General features: G+C 54.0%; 1 protein-coding gene across 8 annotated transcripts in view; it reads right to left on the bottom strand.

The window, feature by feature from the left end:
- The window catches only part of WNK2 (WNK lysine deficient protein kinase 2), a 147,033-nt gene extending 127,909 nt beyond the window's left edge, over nt 1-19,124 (bottom strand). For 7 of the 8 annotated variants that reach the window (XM_027550329.1, XM_027550330.1, XM_027550331.1 and 4 more), the window contains exons 1-2: nt 18,901-19,124; nt 17,657-18,330 (exon numbers count right to left, since the gene is read on the bottom strand). In XM_027550329.1, coding sequence (XP_027406130.1) covers nt 17,657-18,328 — 672 coding nt within the window. In that variant the 5' untranslated portion in view covers nt 18,329-18,330; nt 18,901-19,124. The remainder of the gene's footprint in view (nt 1-17,656; nt 18,331-18,900) is intronic. The other variant, XM_027550336.1, reaches the window with a different exon arrangement.
- Between the last annotated feature and the right edge of the window lie 2,382 nt (nt 19,125-21,506).

Here is a 21,506-nt window from a genome sequence, read left to right as displayed (position 1 = left end):
AGTTCGATTCCTGTGTTGGGAACGTTCCCTGGAGAAGGGAATGGCTACCCACTCCAATATTCTGGCCTGGAGAATTCCACAGACTATATAGTCTATGGGGTCACAAAGAGTCGGACACGACTGAGCGACTTTCACTTTCACACACTAGGGGAAGAAGCTGAGCCCAGATATTCTGCCACCTGTGGGCCTTGGGGGAGAGGAAGACGTCTCAGAAGGAGATGTCTAGCCAAGGTGCTCAAGACCACCCTGGTGGCATCAGTATCCCCAGCCTGTAAAATGGAGCCCAGGCAGCATCACGGGAACTTACAGCATTAGGCTCCAGGGCCAGCGCTAGGTTGGCTGGTGCCCAAAAGGCCAAGGCCCTGCATGCTCCCAGTGAGCTATTATTGTGACTACTGGCTCAGGCCCAAGGCCTCGAGGCTTCAGTCAGACCACTCCTCAAGTCCAGGCTTACCCTACTGGTTTCTCCTGCTGTCCAGAGTCACTGCCCCAAACCTCTAGTACAATCTGTGATCCCGTGATCTACATCCCCAGAGGCTGCTCAAAGGAGCCATCATCTCTGACTGGGTCTACAGGATCCCCTAGGGAAGGGCCCGCGTCTACACAAGGCGGCTCTTGAGCCCGGCACCCCTCCCAGTGCAAAGGCTTCCTTGAACACTGCCCCCAGCTCTGTCTGTGTAGTGCTCACTCAAAGAGGAAAAGTCAAACCAAAAATAAAATAAATATCTCTCTGCAGTGCCAAAAATACCTCCCCATGGGATGAGGAGGCAGGCAGTGGCTTCCACAGCAGCAACTGTTGCTATGGATACAGAGCTCCTGTTAAGCAGGGGGTGGGGACAGAGATGGGGGAGGGGGGCTTTTGGGGGAGGGGAGTAGAGAGATGAAATTGCAGAGAGATGGTGGGGTACAGACAGTGCCAACAGGGGGCAGGAGAGAAGGGCTGGTCAGCTGGAAGGAGGCACCTGGCCAACCCTGGCCCTCATGCCTCCCATCGTTGGTAAAGCTGATCTGCAAATACAGACTTTGGAGAGGGAGGTCACTAAACAGTAATATTTGTACCAGAATGGAGGGGGGGGAAAACAGGATCTCCCACAAATGCAAACACTTTTCTGATTTGAGCACAGTCCAACATATTTCCCCAGAGAGCCTTGATTCCTACTATCCACTGACTCCTTTACCTCCTACAGGCTGAATTTACTCTTGGCCGGTAGGTAGCAGCAGGACAGCCCTCCAGGAGGGAGTCTGAGGGAATGGCCACAGGACGGCTGGCCATGTCTTCTCTTGCACTCCCTCTCCCTGCCATGGAGACCCAGCCCTGGGAGGTCCCATCTGGCAGGGAAGGTCCACTCAACTCTCTGACCACAGGACATATGCAGCTCTGTGACAGGTAGAGGGGGTACATGTGCCATCAGCCCAGAGCCAGGCTCCAGGCAGGAGCTTTTAGGATAGACCCCTCAGAGCCCATGGGCTGGCTGCACATCCTTCCCCAGAGAGTGAAGCCACCCACCCCTTCCAGGGGCCACAGGCAGTTCACCACATGCCACAGGGGAGGCCTTCATTTTTTCTGCCACCCTCAACAGTGATGTGAGTCAGCAGGCTGCCTGCATGGATAGATCACAGGAAGGGGCCACAGCCACCCAGTGCTGCTACTGTTCCCACCATCTCACATGCAACTGTCGAGCCCTTGTCCCTGAACCCTGTTTTCATATCACCCCTGCAAGGGCCTGCAACAGCCCCTCATGCCCACTGACCAGGTTAAGACCGCCGGAACCCCTTGACCGGAGCCCCTTGTCTACAGCACTCACACCAGACACATCTCTCCCCAAGCCAGCCATCACCCAGTCTCACAACTGACACTCAAGGGGTAATGCCATCTTTTTAATTCATCTTTGCCCTCTCTAGATGAAGAAGGAAGCCCCAAGTGGGACCTCTTTCATCTACATCCCATCTACCACTGCCCACATGGGGCCATCTGTCCACGCTGCCAAGACCTGTGCCCCCTCCTGGCCTCCACACCTTCCTCTAGCCACACCCAGCCCATCAGGCCCGGGGGCCCTCACTCCAGCTTCACATCACAAACCAGGTTCAGCAAAGTGTGCTCAAGGCTCCCAACAGTGCCCTGCCCGCTTGCCTGGGTCAGACTGGCTGGCCCCCTTCCCACAGCCCCCAGAAACAGCCCTCCAGGTCCGGGCAGCGAGGGCTCCAGCCTCGCCCCTGCAGCAGGACTGAGAGTGCTCTGAGTGGCCGGCAGGAAACCCAGGCAAAGGCAGCCCAGGGCAGTGGAGGACAGCTCCAGCAAGCACAGCCTTCCTGGGCCTCAGAAGATACGCCAGCCTCCTGGGGCAGCACCCGGGACTCAGAAACATAAGCACACAGGTTAACACAGGTCCTCGGTGACCCTTCAAGAAATTGCCATAGCTCTTATCATGACCATTAATAATTATACTCAGACAAGGTCCTTTGAAACCCTCATTAATTCAACCTCCACCAAACTATACCTACCCCCACCCCACCCACAATATCTTCCCTCCTCCAAAGAGAAAACACAGCAGAAACCCTTCGTTGAAAGGCCATCAGCCATAAATACCCACCTGGAACACCCGTCCCCACCCTCAGGAGCACAGAGGCCCACCAGCAGTTCCTGCCCCACCCAAAGAGAGGGCCTTCACTGTCTGGTAGGGCTGTGGCCCTGACTCCAGAACCCTGGAGGCCTGCTTCCCCTCAGCAATGCTGCCTCAAAGGGTTTGTCATTCCCATGGAAGCGCCCACGGGGTAGGGAGGCCTCTACTCTGGCACACAGACCCAAGCGACAGATCTAAGTGCACACAGAGGCCCGCACAGCCTGACGGGGCATCTTCACCACACTCACAGCCTGCACGAGCAACAGACAGTGGTGGGGAAGCCAGAGTTAGGCGCCGCTGCTGCCACATCCAGGTCATGAGGGAAGGACTATGGGAGCAGGACCACAGGGGCAGGGCCATGGGGACAGGGCCACGGGCGCAGGACCACAGGGGCAAGACCACAAGGGAAGGACTAAGGGAGCAGGACCACCAGGGAGGGACTATGGGAGCAGGACCACAGGGGCAGGACCACAGGGGCAAGCATGTGATATACCTGTGACACCCCAGCTACGCCCACCAGGGCCCAGCAATACTGGCCAGCCACTAACCTTTCTGCTATAAGGTCCGGCACGTATGCCAAACCCTAGCCCCCTGGCTTCTCTGAGCTCCTCCCCAGGACCTGTGGCCAGGGGTTTGTCCCAGATCACATCTGAAGGGCAAGATCCCACTATGAGCCCCGGCCTGGCCAGCAGCACTTACAGAGGCCCAGCCGGGCTCCAGGTGGAAAATTGGCTACACTGCCTCCGCTCTGCCTTGCCAGACTGAGGACACAAAGGGCCTGCCTCAAAAAATGCATCTATAAACCTCTCCAGGAAGCAGTCAGCAGGGCCGGAACGTTCCAGAGTCACCATCTTGCTCCCCTCCAGGAACAGAGCAGGGCTTTGTTTTTTATCATCGCCGTCATCAAATATTTACAGAGGCTGACGGACATCTCAGGCAGGCCAGCCGTGAGCCAAACACCACGCTTCCCAGGACATGGGGAGCTGCAGGTGAGAAGGCGGGGTGGCGAGAGGGGTGGGGTTTCCTGCCAGGCAGCTGCTCTCTCCAACTGGAGCAAGCGTGCCCACCATGGGTCTGGGTCCTTGCTGTCTGGACACAGAGCCCAGGGCAGGCTGCCTCCACGCGGACCCCACTGCAAGTACAGAAGGGCTCTCCATACTCAGGACTCCCAGGAAGTCAAGACCAAGGGCATGAGTGGGCATCTACCAGAGCCCGGGCAAGCAGGGGGCCTCAGGCTGCTGAGGACAAGCAGAGAGCAGCCCCTGACCCCCACCTCCGCCTCTGCAGCCTCCCTCCAATCCACTACAGTCCAGACTGGAAACCACCCAAGTCTGTCCACAGACTGACAGACTGAGGACACCTACACAGCAGAAAAGAGACCGACCGTGATTGGTGCAGCCAGAGCTGAGTCCCAAAGGCATACTGACGTGCATGGGCAGCAGACAAAAGGCTGAGCGTACAGTGTGTGATCTACGTGCAGGAAATGTGAGGGCAGGCAGGCGATCCGTAGGACAGCAGCCGGGCAAGGGGCCCCGGGGCCGGGGTTACGGAGAAACGTCCGCTCTGCCAGGTGGGGCTCACAACACACTGACCTGCTCTGTGGGCTCCAGCAGTTTGATTTCCACGATAATGAACAATACCCCTCCATCATTCAGCATTTTGTTTTCCTTTACTTTCAAAGAGGATCGTGTATCCCTTTCTTTTTAAAAACTTTCACTGTTTATTTTCATCTGCTGTTGCTTCATTTTATTTCTGATAGTTTTTTAACATGTTTTACCATTTTCCCTAAACTCGCCCTGTCCTCCTCCTCTGAAGTATGCCTAGCTGAGTTTATTCACTTCCCAGTTTCCCTTTAACCTTCTTTTCACAAACAGCAAACGCAGTGACCTGTGCATACCTCCCCTCAGGCTAAGCTGGGCCTGCAGCCACGACAACCAGACCCCAGCTAGGGCAGACCACCCAAGGGCCCTAAAAACCCACACTAGTTCTGTAGGTACCCCAGGGGTACTGTCCAGGGGATGTTAACCTCAAACTTGCAAAGGCAACTAAGCAAGATGGGCAGAGGCAAGGCAAGCCCTCCTGAGGCTGGGCCCCAAACCCCAGGAGTCAGCGTAGGTAGGGAAGGTGGGTCCACTGGCCAAGAACCCCACTCACATTCAGGGTTCCCAATGCCTGGGGACACCCCTGCCATCCCTGGAACCAGCCCCCTCTGAGGGGCTCCAAATCACTCACAGCACCACACCTGTGCTGACAGAGGAGCCTCAATGCTCACCATCCCCCCATGGTAAAACTAAGACCCACATCAGGAGAGACATCAGGAGCCCGCCGCCCTCCCCGCACAACACAGCTGCTGTCCCTCTCCGTGAAATGGAGATAACACCCCTCTGATAACCTTCTCCCCACAGGGCAGCTCCAGGTTCCAGACCACTCAGCACCCACACAAGGTCCACAGTTCAGGCCCCGCTCCTCAACCCAGAGTCCCCAGAAACCTCAAAGGCAGAACCACTCCAACCGGATGGCCCTAAGAAGCTTGCCAAAAGACAGACAGTCACCACTGAGGGCAGCTTTTGTCCCCCTAGGAGCCCAACAGTCCAGGTGACCAAGTCAAGACTTTTATTGGGGTAGGCGGCGGGGGGTGGGGATCATGACCAACCATCCCCCAGCAAACGTTAGGGCAGGTCACTCTCATACGTCACAGGTCCAGTGGACAGCCAGGGAGAGGCAGGGTGCTACTTGTGTCCCCAGGGCCTGAGACAATGCAGACATCTAGACTGTTCCACAGGGTCCCCTAGAACCAGCTCACTCTGCTTGTGGCTGTGGCCATCAAGACCTGAACCTTTGGGAATCTGCTTCCAACTGGAAACACAGGATGGTCCCAAAGACCTGAGAGGATGGGGGGTGTGGGAGGCTTTCAACAGTGGCAGAGGACCCTCGCACTGCTGCTAACCAAATGACCCTGCAGTCCCCTTAAGTCAATTCTACTGCCACAAAACACTTCAGGATGATAGAGTATTTCTAAAATGCAAGCACACATGGGCCCTCACCACACCCAGGAATATATCTGGGGACTACACCACTGCCCTGTCCCCGGCTCGCTCCTCCACCCTTCAAGCTTACAACGCTTCTTCCAAAAAAGCCAAATTTATTCTCCCACTTGAAACTTTTAATTAAAGAGAAGAAATGCCTCAGAACCTGTCGGGGCAGGTGTCAGGGGATTGCTGAACTTCCTGGCCTGAGACACAGCCCTACAGCCAGCTCCTTGTGGGGTGCCCCAGAGACCACAGCAGCACCGGGGCAGAGACGCTGCATCCCCCATGGTGCAGGGGGAGGCACCCTGACAGGTCTGGCCCCGATCTGGAGATGAGAGGGGCATGCAAAACCCTGGGCCCAGCTGTGCGCAGGGCAGGGGGTGAGCCCACCCTGAACTTACCCCCAAGGGAAGAGGGAGGCTGGCAGACTCACTCATCCCTGTGGTGGGCTCTCACCAAAGCTTAAGGAGGTAGAAACTGCAGGCATGCGGTGATTCACCATCACCACACACATTAGTACAAACACTACAATTATGACTTTGCAAAATACCCAAGAACATAAAAAGAGAGATAAAAAGGGCACGTACCAAAGTGAAAACTGCTATGTCAGAGGAAAGACATTTGAGGCAGTTTTTCCTTTTTTAGGTTTCAGCACAGTCATGTCCATCACCCTCCCAGAAATTAGGTGGCTGGAAATGTTCCCCTAAAGGCTCACAGTGGCCTCCCCATCCATTGTCCACAACGCCCTCCATCCTCACAACCCCAACACCCTGGAGGGGCCCGCACGCTGTAGGGAAGGACCATTCGAGATGAAAACTAACATAACCACCAGATGCAGTGCATGACTCTTGACTGTATCCTGGATCCAAACAGGAAAACTATTAGGAAGGCACAGGCCACATCAGATGTGTGGCTGACAGCATCCGAGTTAGATCTGAGTGGGACGCTGAGCTGTGGTTTTGCAGGAAAATATCCTCACTCCTATAGGAGACATGTGCTGTAGTTTTCAGGGCAAGCTGTATATGGGCCAAAATAAAACACGTGCAGAGGTACTGAGACAACAGTAATGTGCCAAAATGTTAACAGCTGATAACTTCAACTCTTCTGTCCGAGTTTTTCAAAATAAAAAGTTTGTGGGGAAATGTAAAGCTCAGAGAAAAAGGAAAGAGGGCACGTAGAGAGCTCCCAGGTCACAGGATCCCAGCCACAGACTCTTGGAAGTGAGAGCTGGGAGGAGTTTGGCACCGCAGCCCCTGGAGGCACCTAAAAGAAGTAGAGAATGTGGGTTGTTCTGGCCAGAAGGCAGGCCCAGGTGGAGGAGGCCCTCATCAAACATGAGCACCAATCAGACCCTGGGAGGATAAGGTGACCAAGACAGACACAGGAAGGCACCCCTCTGCACTCGCGGCCTGCCTGCCACATCTTTCTACCAACAAAACCCACTGTGCCCCATCCCAGGAAACAAATCACAACCCATCTACACCATCAAGCCTTTCCCAGATGCCCTTACAACCAAGGGAGACCACACTATCTCATTGTAAACCAGAAAAACCAAAGAAGCTTACTGGCAAATATTTCTCTTTATGGATTAAAATATGGACATCTTACCTAACTGCCACCTAACCACCTGCTTGCTTCCTGTCTTCAAATATGGTTGTGATACCTGGAACCATGGCAGCTTTTCTGCCACCATGAGACAATGAGACAGGGGACAAAGTCAAGAAGGCTGAGGAAAGTACCCTGCTGACACTGCTGAGTCTCTAAGGCCCTGAACTGGCCATCTCCAGATTTCAGATTCAGGGAATTATCAAAGGTCTGCCCTGCTTAGTCACACTTGGCTTATAGCTAAGACTTTTCCCAGTTTATCCACTTCTGAGAAAGCACAGAGAAAGTCAGGAAAGCAGGAGGCCTGGGAGTTGGGGGTGGTAGAGGTGGACATCAGAAGGAGAACAGGTCCTTTCAGGGTAGCTTCTGGCCTGAGACAGGTAGAAACTCTCAAGGGCAAGGCCAGCTTTCCATGTTTAGATCAAGGTGCTGCCAAGAGCACCAGCAGTGAGTGAGATGGGAACTCCCATGGTGTTTGAAGTGGAGCCAAGGCATGCCACAGGAACATACGTACCCCAACCAACAGTCAGCCAACAGGACGCTCGTCAGAGCCCATCCTGGTCCCGCAAGATGTTCAAAGAACTAAAGAAAAGGTGGAAGGGGTGCAAGGCCTCCCATGCCCCATTGAGAGCTTCACAACACAGTGAGAATTTTAAAGTCTCTGAGAAGTCCCACAACAACAAATCATGCTTGACCCAGTATTCCCCACGCCTATTTAGTAACACCTCCCTTTCCACAGCAACCCTCTGAACACACGTGCTGTGCTATGCTGAGCTGCTCGGTCATGTCCGACTCTCTGCTACCCCATGGACTGTAATCTGCCAGACTCCTCTGTCCATGGAGATTCTCCAGACAAGAATACTGGAGTGAGTTGCCACACCCTCCTCCAGGGGATCTTCCCAACCCAGGGATTGAACCCAGGTCTCCCACATTGCAGGCAGATTCTTTATCATCTGAGCCACCAGGGAAGCCCAAGAATACTGAAGAGTGTAGCTATCCCTTCTCCAGAGGATTTTCCCAACCCAAGAATCGAACCAGGGTCTCCTGCATTGCAGGTGGATTCTTTTACCAGCTGAGCTACCAGGGAAGCCCCTGAACACACATGGAAAATGACAATCCAGGGGAGAGGCCTGAGGTATGTCACCAGCTGCTGCCCCTCAGTGTGAGCTTAGAGTGCCACCTCCCCTGAGTCTCCTTCTCATCTGTGAAAACAGAGTCCCAAGACCTCTCAAAATGGTTCTGAGGACTTAATAAACTCACATATGGGTCTATACATCCATTTCAAGTCCTCCCCACACCACAGCTTCCTCCCGGCCCTTGTGCCCACATCCTGCTCATGGCCAGCAGATAGTCAGGCCTGAACCTCACTGCCAAGGAGCACCCCCTACTCGCCAAAGCCAAGTGAGGACAGCTCTGTGCAAACCACCAGAATTCGGGGGCACTTAGCAGCACCAGCAGCAGCAGGCCTCGTCCAGCACCCCTCTTTCCTCCACAGCCTCCTCTGCCCATGTGCCTGAGCAGGGTTCATGTCATGCTATCTTTAATTCCTGAAGCCACCAAAGAGACTCCACTCCTGAGCACCTGGGGAATATCCCAGCTCAGGAGCTGGCCATCCCTGGTCCCCAGGGGGGTGGGATATGAGGGGGTCCACTGTCTAGACCCTCCTGATTTGTGCACAAGGCATAAAGACCACTCCAGGAGCACAGAAGCTCCTGGAAGCAGATGCTTAGGCAGCCCACAATCCAAGACCACCTTGCCATGGTCAGGGACACTCTGGCCAGGCTGCAGCCTGCTCCCCACCTTCAGAGCACAGCTGAGCAGGGCTTTCTGGAAAACCCCTCCAAGAGGACCAGAACAGGAAGCACAAAGACAGGAATGGACCCTAAACAACAGACTCTCCTTGCAAATCAATACATAGGATTAAGAAACATTCTAGAAACATAAACTTTAAAAGCAATGACACCTAGAGACTATAATGGTATTTATAAAAGCCATACATGGGAAAACAAGAACTTGAAGGTAATATGCAAAAATAATAAGTAATTATAATCACTTAATTATGAGTTTTTTCATTTCTGCAAACTTCTTTAATGTAGCTGTTACACTGCTTTGTTTTGTTTTTTAATTAATAACTATTTTTTAAGATATTCTCAGCTTATAGAAAGACTGAGCAGAAAACAGAATTCCCCTGTACGCCCTCACACCTGCACAGTATTGTCTATTATTAACACCTTGCTTTGGTGTGGTACTTTGTTATAAGTGATGTGTCAATATTGATAAATTATCTTTAAATAAAGTCCATATTTTATATTTCAATTCTCTCTTGGTGTTGCACGTTCTACGGGTCTGGACAAATTTATGACACGTATCCATCATTATGGGCTTCCCTGATGGCTCAGGTGGTAAAGAATCTGCCTGCAATGCAGGAGACCTGCATAAAGCTTTGCCTTATCCAAAAGGCCATGTAATTGGAATTATATAGTATGCAGTCTTTTCAAATTGACATCTTTCACTTACTAATATGCATTTAAGATTCCTCCATATCGACCTGAGAGAATAGCATTGAAACATGTATATTACCATATGTGAAATAGATCACCAGTCCAAGTTCAACGCATGAAGCAGGGCACTCAAAGCCGGTGCACTGGGACAAACCAGAGGGATGGGATGGGGAAGGAGGTAGGAGGGGGTTCAGGATGGGGGGACACATGTACACTGGTGGCTGATTCATGTCAATGTATGGCAAAAACCACCACAATATTGTAAAGTAATTAGCCTCCAATTAAAATAAATAAGTTAAAAGAAAAAAAAGATTCCTCCATATCTTTATACTGGTTGATAGTTCCTTTCTTTTTAGCACTGAATAATATTCCATTATCTGGATGTACTATAATTTATCTGTTCAACTACTGAAAGCTATCCTGGTTGCTTCCAAGTTTTGACAATTATGAACAAAGCTGCTACAAACATCTGCATGCTGGTTTTTGCGCAGACATAAATTTTCAACTTATTTGGGTAAATACGAAGGAGCATGGTTGCTGAATCGTATGGTAAGAGTATGTGGCAGTACTATTTTGCATTCCCACCAGCAATGAATGAGTGCTCCACCTGCTCCACATCCTTGTTAGCATTTGGTGATGCTGTGCATGCGTGTGCTAAGACACTGAAGTCTACGGACTGTAGCCCACCAGGCTTCTCTGTCCATGGGATTCTCCAGGCAAGAATACTGGAGTGGGCTGCCATGCCCTCCTCCAGGCAATCTTCTCAACCCAAGGATGAACCCACATCTCTTGCATCTCCTGTGTTGGTAGGCAGGTTCTTTACCACGAGTGATGCCAGTTTTCTGTATTTTGGCCATTCTAATAGTTGTTTAATGGTATCTCATTGTTTTAATTTGCATTTCCCCCAATGAAATATGATGTATCTGCTCAATGGTTATTTGCCATCAGTATACCTCCTTTGATGAGCTGTTTGTTAAGGTCTTTATCCTACTTTTCCCTCCAGGAGCTTCCCTCTGTTCTAGAAGCCAAGGTCAGAAACAAGGAGAAGACTGTGGGTCTGTGTTCACCTTCCCTGACTCACAAAAAAAGAGAGTTGGCCCATTTTTTAATCTGGTTGTCTGATTTCTTATTGATAAGTCTTAAGAGTTAAGAGCCCCAGTATTCTGGGGCTTCCCTGGTGCCTCAGATGGTAAAGAATCTGCCTGCAATGCAAGACTCCCCAGTTCCGGGTAACAGCCCTTTATCAGATATGCATTTGGCAAAGATTTCCTCCTAGTCTGCATTTTATTTTTTCACTCACTTATAGGCCTTTGCAGAGCAGCAGTTTTTCATTTTAATGAAGTCGAACTTAAAAAGTTTTTCCTTCACAGATCATATCTTCAGTGTTGTATCTAAAAAGTAATTGCCAAACTCAATGTCACCTATGTTTTCTTCTGTGTGATCTTCCAGGAGATTTATAGTTCTGTGTTTTATATTTAAGTCTATGAGCCATTGTGAATGAACTTTTTTGAAAGGTATAGAGTCTGAGTCAGATCAGATCAGATCAGTCGCTCAGTCGTGTCTGACTCTTTGCGACCCCATGAATCGCAGCACGCCAGGCCTCCCTGTCCATCACCAACTCCCAGAATTCACCCAGACTCACGTCCATCGAGTCAGTGATGCCATCCAGCCATCTCATCCTCTGTCGTTCCCTTCTCCTCCTGCCCCCAATCCCTCCCAGCATCAGAGTCTTTTCCAATGAGTCAACTCTTCGCATGAGGTGGCCAAAATACTGGAGTTTCAGCTTCAGCATCATTCCTTCCAAAGAAATCCCAGGGCTGATCTCCTTCAGAATGGACTGGTTGGATCTCCTTGCAGTCCAAGGGACTCTCAAGAGTCTTCTCCAACACCACAGTTCAAAAGCATCAATTCTTTGGCGTTCAGCCTTCTTCACAGTCCAACTCTCACATCCATACATGACCACAGGAAAAACCATAGCCTTGACTAGACGAACCTTTGTTGGCAAAGTAATGTCTCTGCTTTTGAATATGCTATCTAGGTTGGTCATAACTTTCAGATTCCTTTTTTTGCACGTGGATGTCCAGTTGTTCCAGTACTGTTTGTTAAAATGACCAATTTTTCTCCATTGTGTTGCCTTTGCTCCTTTGTCAAAGGTCAGGTCATATACTTACTTGCATTTCTTTCTGGGCTCTCTATTCAGTTTCATTGGTCTATTTCTCTATACCACACTGCCTCTTTTATTCAATTCTTTTTTAAAAACTTTAACATTTACTTAGAGAATGCTGACCTAAATTGAAGGCAGTGATCAAGTATTCCAGAAAATCTTAGAATTTAAGTCAGGAGCAGATCTGGATTTGAAAACTATTTGAAGGAGGAAAACCCACAGCTGACTCAGGCTGCCAACCTCACACAGACTGGGCTTCTGCATCCTCACCAAGGGAGCCTCTCTACCCAAAACACAGCTCCTGGATTGTCTGTGCCCAGAAGCAGATCCTAATCTGCTTCTGGGAGAGTGCAGCTGCTTCGTTCACACCCTTTCCTTATCTGCAGCTCAGATGATAAGGTGGCAGCAGCCAGGTGTTCAGGCAGAGGCACAGGCCCTCCAGCCTCAGGCAGGCCTCTGTGCTCCTCCAGATACAGCTTGCTCTCCACCTCAAGCTCAGCTTCTTTAAACTGTTTAGACCAACACGCGTGAGTCCAAAGGTAGCTCAGACAGTAAAGCATCTGCCTACAATGAGGAAGACCAGGGTTCGATCCCTGGGTTGGGAAGATCCCCTGGAGAAGGAAATGGCAACCCACTCCAGTATTCTTGCCTGGAAAATCCCATGGACCGAGGAGCCTGGTAGGCTACAGTCCATGGGGTTGCAAAGAATCAGACACGACTGAGGGACTTCACATGGGGCGAGAAGAGTGCCTGCTCTATGTTCAGTGCTGAATGTACTTCTCCACACTCCCCACAGCCCTGTGAGGGTTGGCTAGCACTATCTTCATTGCACAAAGAGGCAAACCGAGGTTCACAAAGGCAGGTGCCCTCTCTGTGGCCTGCCCACTGGGAAGCTGTGGGGCTGGGACCCAAATGCAGCAGGATACCTTGCTCCCAGAGTGGGTTCACACAGTGTGCCCTGCCTTCCTACCACCTCGGGCAGATGCCAGCACCGATCTCACCGTTCAGCCAAGGCAGACCACAAAGGAGATCCTCCCTCTGGGCTCCAAGTCACTGGGCAATTCAGGCCTGAAATGCTCAGCCTGGTACACACCAGAGCCCTGAGAACACCCTGGGACACACATACTTGGCCAGAGAAGCAGCTTCTTCCAACAGGGAATGAGCCACAATGCCCAATGTGCCCACAGTGGTGACCCACAGTTCAGGCTGCTCGTCCATCACTGCTGACCACACTCTGACCACACCCCCAACAAAGCCTGGGCACAGGGGAGGCCCCTCTGGGTTCTGGACGTGGACACTTCAGCACTGGTGGGCACCGCCCCCAGTGCATTCCACAGGCTTCTCAGGCAGCTGGCACCTACCTTTCTCACCAACCAGACCAGAACTGTGGTCAAGGTGGCACATGGAACGTCATTTGAGAAAGCAAATTCAGTGCCGACACCCAACTGCTTTCAAATTACACCTCTTGAAACAAAATTAAGCTCTTAAAAGATTTCTTTTTTAATAAAAATAAAAAAGCACAGTGACTGCCAATCAAATTGAGCTGAGCCCTTTCTAAGCATCCCTGGTGGCTCAGACAGTAAAGAATCCGCCTGCAATGAAGGAGACCTGGGTTCAATCCCTGGGCTGGGAAGATCACCTGGAGACGGGCATGGCTTCCCAGTATTTTTGCCTGGAGAACCCCCATGGACAGAGGAGCCTAACAGTCCATGGGGTCACAAGGTGTCAGACACAACTGAGGGACTAAGCACAGCACCCAAGCATCCTACTACAGCAAGCAAGCACCATCTCCTCTGCACATCCCCTTGACTCCCCACGTCAGCCGGATTCGGCTGCTTGTGGCTCCTCTGAAAGCAGATGAGGCAGCACCTGAGTCTGCTATGGAGGCCACAGGGAGCACCTCTCAATCTCAGGCCTGAGGTTGCCCAGCACAGCAGGGCACGTGCCTGGTCTGTCCATGAAAGAGGATGGTACGCTTGTATGATCAGAGTGTGAGTTCAGCACCCAGTACAGCCATGGGAGAGGTTCCAGGCCACACCAACGGCAGGAAGGCCTGGTCACCCTTTGAGGACAGTAAGGGGACCAGCAGGCTCAAATGGCTGCACCCGACAGACCCCTAGAGGCATTATCCACATCCAGGGCGCAGGGAGGTGAATGCAACAGAGGTCTGGCTGGGGTAGTAGGTTGGGAACACATGAGTCCTCCACGGCCACAGGAAGGAGATGTCAGTAGGTCCTGTGTTTCTCACGACTCCCGGGCCTGGAGTCCAGGCCATCACCACCCCATGGGAGTGCAGTCACCTCTGGGCAGTACCAACCAGCAGGACAGCTTCATGACGACACCTGAGGGACCCAGGCACCCGTCCCTGGCTGATGGGGACTCAGGCCCATCTCTTTAGGACTCTCATGGCCCTCAAAGCCCCTTCAAGTACTCCAGAAAGGTCAAGAGCTGACACCTCCATGAGGGAAAATGTCTCCCGCACTGGGCACAGGCCAGGACGCAAGCGCAGGAAACATGAGCTCCAGGTGGAATTCCCCCAGAGGCAGTGCCCAACCCTGTAACAGCAGCCTTCTGTGGGGAGGAGGAAGTACACAGCACCTGAGACCTGTCTCCCTGGATGCAGGGGCCTGCTGACGGGAGGGGCAGTACTGACCAAGGGGGCTGAAAACCAAGGTTCCTTCCAAGTTCTCGAGAAAGATGCTTAAGCAGGTGGTCCAAGAAAGGCCAACAGGCCATCTCCCACAAGGCTTCTGGACACTGGCCGGGATCTGGGGTGGCTGCATTTTCTCTGCTCCGAGGCCCCGCCCATGGCTCGGAGGCATCAGCAGGTGTAAGAGGGTGCCTGGGTCACCTGGGACCATGTCAGTGATCCACACCTATCCTTCCATGGCGACCCAGAGTCAACCAGAAGCCCCAGCTATCCCATGCGCTGTCTGACAGGATGGGGTCTGACAGGGGCCAGAGCTGGCCACACAGACGTGGGAAATGTGAGTTACAGTAAAGTCAGTGGTTCTAGGTCCCTGTTGCTACTGTAACATGTCCTGGTGCCAGAAATACACGTTCATTCAAAATAAAACAGAAGGGGAGGTAATACTTTAAAATGGCTTCCCCCCCAAAATCTGTATCAGTTGTGTATGTCTAGAGAATTCAGGAGGTAATGCCCTTCACTGTGACGTGAACACATATTGCTCTTTCCGCAAAGCTCTTTCAAAACTAAATTCTAGAAGGCAACTGGAAGTCATGGGGATCTTACATCCTCCAAGCCAGACTTATTAGGTCCAAAAATGCAGCCTTTCCTTCCCTTGGCAGGGAACCCTAGAAAAATCGAACGGGTGACACTGTCTCAGTTCTGGGGGAGGCAGGCAGGTGCCAACATCTCCCACGACCCCAAGGTTGAGAGGAGGAAACAGACTTCTGAGGGTTGATTTCCAGGGTATTCCAAAGCTGCCTGCTGAGGAGCCTATGGGGACTGGGGAAGGGAGGGTTGGAGAGCAGGAGGAATCCTGCAAAGCTCCCGCACTGAAGGCAATGCTCCTGACAACCCACCCTCCACTGGGAGCCCTGATGCCGGGGAATTCTGGGTGCTGGGTAGAAGATGAGCATCTGCACCCCGTGCACTCGGAAACCCCTTCCCCACACACAAAGCCAGCAGGCCACTTGTCACCCTCCCTGGTGCTTGTGATCTAAAAGGACTGACTCGGCCCCCTGCTCTCCACCCTTCTCTCCTCTCCTAAGGACGGCTGGGGGCCTCTTCCCATGACGCTGCCATCCCTTCTATCATCTGGATCCTCACAGGTGACCTTGGTGGGCGCTCAACAACCAAATGGGGGAGACAGCAGCCTCCTGTTTAGTAAAGAGGAGAGAGCACACAGCAGACACCTGGCTGCTGCCCCAAGCTGGGTCCCAGCCCCATTTGGTGTAAAATCCTCTCAGACCCACCCAGCAGAAGGCAGCTGAACCCAAATGCTGCACCATCAGCCCTCTTGTTAGGGGAGACACAGGAACAGTTTTCTGGCTGGCGTGGGGCCCCCAGTAATTACTGTAGAAGAAGCAAAACTAGACAGAGTAGAAGCCCAATCTCCCACCTTCCCACTCCCACCAAGAGGACTGGAGGAAAGGCCCCCCTGGATAGCTACACTCTGGTGCCACTCTGCTCAGGGACCCAGAGGCAGAACAGCTTGCCTTGCCTTAAAGGGAATGGGAATTAACAACCTCCTTCAAGGGTCACATGAGCCTGCAGCACCTCAACCAGATCAGCTGGGCTTTGCTGCTGAGGTCTAACTCAGCTCCTGCCTGCTGCAGCACCCCCACTCCTGTCCTCTACCCTGCAGAGGCATTCCGTGGCGGAGCACCACACCAGGCCACTTGGCAAGAGTAAGAAGGGAGGGAGGGAAGGCACATGACCGCACTCTAGAATCAGGAGTCCTTTTTCCTCTCCCATCTTCCCCTTCCGGGTCCCCTCTCTCCTGTGTGTTCACACACAGCAGTGATGCCCAGCTCACGACTGTGCTATCCCCCAGCACACCATCCCGAGGGCCCCAGACCACAGACCACTGAGGCCAGCCCTCAGCAGGGCCCAGAATCTGCAGCCATGAGGGAAAGGGTCTCAATAGAACACCACTGGCTTCACCATGAAAAATCTGTATTTCCACAGAAGAACCAAGGAGCTGTGGGGAAGGGTAGGCTCCAGAGCTCTTTGTGTCAGGAGAAAGGCTGAGGACAGGTGGACACTGGACACATTAGCCAGCTCCACACACACACACACACACACAGGCCACCCTGCAGGGGCCCAGAGGACAAAGCAACCAAATCCCATTTCTGAGCCAAAAAGGAAAGCTGCCTGCAGTGTGGCAGGCAGCCTGCGTCAGGACTGGCAGGCCCAGCTATTATAACTTTACAGGGTGCTGAGGTAGGCTTACACCCGGACGGCCAGCTCTCGCATAGGCCAGCCCAGTGCCTGACAGCTGTTCCCCCAAACAAGGGAGGGCCCATAAACACCCACTGTGACAGGCGCTGCCCCAGCTTCCAGGACTGGCCCAGGGCAGCTTGAGTTACCATTTATATAATCTTCTAGGGCTGGGGCTGACACAGCCAACGGGAGGGCAAGGTTATGAAAAATGCATGTCCAGAGCCTTTCTATCCACAAAAACAAAAACCAAACCAAACCAAACCCCACCTGCATTTTGCATGACTTGACTTTAGGACTTCTCACACATCCATGTGGTGAGCTAACTAGTGACAACACCTCCAGGTTTTGTCCCCCGTGCCTCACTGTAAACAGACCCCAGGTCAAAGGAAGCCCCTCAGATATCCCCAACTAGGCCATCTACACTCTGCAAGATACAGCAAGGTGTTCATGTAAGAGCAGCTGAGAGTCCCTCAAACCACCCTGTGACCACCTGGACACAGGGCTCTGAAGCCCCCACAGCAAGTTAGCAAAGCCACTGCCTGTGTCAGTACAGCCCAGGAGAGCAGCACTAACACACACTGCAAGACACGCCCTCCAAGTGCCCACTCTTCATCATGGGCTCACATCGTGCCACAGTCACACACCACACACTGGGAGGTCCGACTTCCATCACCCAAATCTTCACCACACAGACCGCCAGCACAACCACCCACCCACACAGAGGGTGGCAGACAGACGGCCGCCGCCAAGGTTGGCTTAAGCCAGGCATGGCGCCATGCCGGAACTGCACTCACCCACCACCCACCTGCGGCCAGCGCATCCCTCACCTGCAGCTCGCACCAGGCTACCTCCACCCAGGTCTCCGTATCCAGCCCTTTATAGACCGTCTTGAAAGAGCCGCGGCCAAGCTCAATGTCAAACTTGAGGAACCGGCCATCCAGGGAAGTGGCCACAGCCTTCAGGTCGTCCTCGTCGTCTTCCTCCTCCTCGGGCTCCTCCCGACGTGCGCGCCCGAGCTCCGGCCTGGCCTCGGGAGCCCCCGCGTCCTCCTTCCTCGTGGCCGCTATCTCCTCACGGGGACCGCCGTCGGGGGCGGGCACCGGAGCTGGCGCGGGGTCCGGGCCGGGTTCCTGCGCGCCGGCCGGCTCCAGGCCGGGGTCGGCAAGGTTGCTCGGCGGCGCAGCAGGCGCGGCAGGCAATGGGGCGGCCGGGCGACCTCGGGCGCGCTCGGCGATGAGGCGGCGCGTCTTGCATAGCAGCAGCACCCTGCGCTGCAGCGGCTGCGGGGGCTGCGCGCCCGGCGCCTCGGCAGCCTCCAGGCCCGGCGGCTCCTCCTGATCAGACTCCACCACGCTGCGCCGCAGGAAGCGCTGGGGCCCCGGCCGCGCCGCCCGCACCCGCGGCAGTGCCGCGGGCTCCGCCATGCCCGCGGGACCCGCACCGCGCCCGGCCTCCATCAGTGCGCCCGGGGCGTTTCGGCGGCCGCCATCGTCGTCCATCTCTGCGGGCAAGGACACACAGGGCCGTGTGAGTGACGGCCTCGCCGCACCTGCCCGGGCCGCGGGATGAAACAGCACCGCCCCGGAGTCCGCACCCTGCCCTCCCTGGCAGCGGAGGGACCTGCCGAGCTGTCCGTGGGGAGTGGCTGCAGACCCGACCCGGAGGCCGGGTTGGGTGGGAGGGGGCCGTGCCCTGCTCAGGCCTGGGCCGCGGAGAAGCCCTGCAGGGCTGTCTCACGAGGGACCAGGGAAGGCTGCAGAGGGGACCGGGAGGCCGCGGAGAGCACACCTGTGCCCTGCCCAACCGCGGGGAAAGGGGCCTATTGGGATGTCCCTGGGAGGTGGAGATGGTGAAGACGGGACCGGGAGGCCGGGGCTGGGGGAGTGGGGGCCCCGTGCCCTGCTCAACCCTGGGCCGGGGAGGGGTGAAGGAGATTGGGGAAGAAGGAGGTACTGGCCAGGCGGCGGCTCCACAAAGGACGCGGCCCGGGGCGCAGGAGGGGCGCGCGGGGAGGGGGCTGCGGCGACGCGGCGCGCACACAAAGGCAGCGGGCGGGGGGCTCTGCACTCACAGGGCGAACGGGCGCCGTCCATGCCCACGGCCCGGCAGCAGGGGCGGGCGAGGCCGCTCTTAGGCCGGGATCCGCGCTCGGTCTGGGTAGCTCGGGTCCGCGCTCCAGGCCCGGGTCACCCTCGGCACCAGGGCGCGACGCTACTCCCTCTGGCCAGCCCGCGCCGGGGCCGCGCTCCCGCGTGCTGCTCCGGCTCCGCGCGGCTGCGCTCCGGCACGGGATCCGACCCGGCGCGCGAGGAGGGCGGGGCATTCGGCTGCCCGCCCCCGGCCGGCGCGGCGGGGCGGGGCCTGGCACGCCCACCTGTCCTCGGGCGCGCGCGGCCACCTGCAGGCCAGCCCCGGGGCCGCGCAGGCCCGCTGCGGCCCTCTTGTTCCCCCTCCAGGGGGCGCTGCTGGCCTCTGAGGATCTTGGGAATGCCCCACCGGACTGCTGGCCGCGAATGGTCTGTTATTATCCCCCTTGCAGAAATGGCTTGACCATCCTAGTTTGTCCGCCTTTTGGAAAGGCTGCCGATTTCATCAAGATTCAGTCAGTCTAGGAAGACATCCTGAATTACAAGCCTATCCGTTTCAAGCTTGTCCGTGACGGACGAGCCCAGGCCTATCAACAGATGAAGCTAAGCATATTCCAGACATACGCATGTAAGTCAGTCTGGCTTCCTCCGTGCACCCTAGGACATGCTGGTGGCATGTGGGCATCATGTCTGCCCGGTGATGGAGGAGATGACAGACAATTCATGTAATCGCTGGCAGACCGCTGCCCACCCACACCTGACAAATGTACATAATATGGCAGCAAGTATCCCCACACATCGAAGGGGCAACCTAAATGCTGGGGAATCGAAGAGAACCTGTCCCTGACCGAGTGCCCTGTGCTTGCTTTCTGCGCCCTTAGGAGTACTTTTGGGCAGCCCTGCTTGCCTGACTCTCGTGACAGGGAGCTCACTCTCTCTGCTAACCCATGACCCATGAGTACACAGCTAAGCAGCTAGTGGACAGGCTGCAGTTTGCTCATCCATGAGATGAACATAATGGTTAATGCACAGCTGGTGTCCAACAAATGCTTACAGAAGCAGGGAGGAATGGAGACAAGGCCTACCCTCTGCCTCTGCTCCAACCAGTTCCCAGCACAGCCCACTGATAGGAGGGTCAGGGTCTGGGCTTGCCCCCAGGGAGCCCAGTCAACAGGTACTTTTGAGGGTGGACCTGCCTTTAAGTGGGCTCAGACAGCCTGGGGTCAGTCCAGTGGTCAGACCCAGTGCAGCCAGGCCACTTCCCTGAGTGCCCCCCACAGGCTACTGCATGGGGAGGTGGTCCCTCACTTGAAGACTATGTGGGGTCCACCTCAGGCACAGGTGAAATAGTGGAGAGCCAGGTCCCATAAAGGGGATGGGGCAAAAGGGGGGACTGTGTCAGGAGAGCAGAGTTGGGGTGATGGGGGCAGGGCAAACTTCTCAGGGACTGAAGGAAGTTTGCTAGGACAGGGAGATGGAGTCGGGGTATATGGGACTCCCAAGCTTGAGCTCCAAGGCCCTGGAGCCTCCGGCAACTGAGGGCAAATGGTGGGGCGTGCTTTGGCTCCTTGGGGAAGTCTCCCCATCCAGTGGGAGCCGAGCAGTTCTATAACGCATTGTTTTCTTCTTTTATAATGATATAACATTTCTTTTACTCCCAAATTTGAAAATATGTGTTGATTTTTTTAAATAACAACTTTATTAGGATATAATTTAGTTACCATGAAATTCACTGTTTTAGAGTGTACATGTCAGTGATTTTTACTACATTCACAGAGTTGTGTGACCATCACCACTGTCTAATTACAGAACATTTTTATCACTTCCAAAAGAAACCCATGCCCATTAGCAGTCACTCCACATTACCCCTCTCTCAGTCCCAGGCTAGCAGTGATCTACTTTCTATCTCTATAGATTTGTTAATTCATAACATCACATATGAGCTTTCCTAGTGGCTCAGTGGTAAAGAATCTGCCTGCCAATGCCAGAGATGCAAGTTCCATCCCTGGATCAGGAAGATCCCTTGGAGACAGAAATGGCAACCCACTGCAGTATTCTTGCCTGGAAGATCCCATGGAGAGAGGAGCCTGATGGGCTACAGTCCATGGGGCCGCAAAAAAGTCAGACATGACTTAGCAACTAAATAACAGCTCCATCACATAGAAATCGAATCATACTACAGTGCTTTGTGACTGGCTTCTTCCATTCAGCATATGCAGATGCAGATGGCACCATTGACTCAACAGACATGAATTTGAGCAAATTCAGGGAGATAGTGAAGGACAGGTAAGCCTCAGTTCAGTTCAGTCGCTCAGTCATGAGCGCTCACTCTCTGCGACCCATGGACTGCAGCCCACCAGGCTTCCCTGTCTATCAACAACTCCAGGAAGGGAAGGGAAGCCTGGTGTACTACAGTTCATGGGGTCACAGAGAGTCGGACATGGCTTGGCAACTAAACAACAACAAGTATGACTTCCACTGCACCACCCGTAGCAGGCACATCTTGCCACTCAGGAGATGCTCATCAGGCTTGCATCAAATAACTGAATAACGATTCAAACCTTTTTCCCCTATGCAGTGAGTTACTTAA

The sequence above is a fragment of the Bos indicus x Bos taurus genome, chromosome 8, assembly GCF_003369695.1.
Source record: "Bos indicus x Bos taurus breed Angus x Brahman F1 hybrid chromosome 8, Bos_hybrid_MaternalHap_v2.0, whole genome shotgun sequence".
Taxonomy (NCBI): domain Eukaryota; kingdom Metazoa; phylum Chordata; class Mammalia; order Artiodactyla; family Bovidae; genus Bos; species Bos indicus x Bos taurus.
This window is presented reverse-complemented; position numbering and strand designations above follow the sequence as displayed.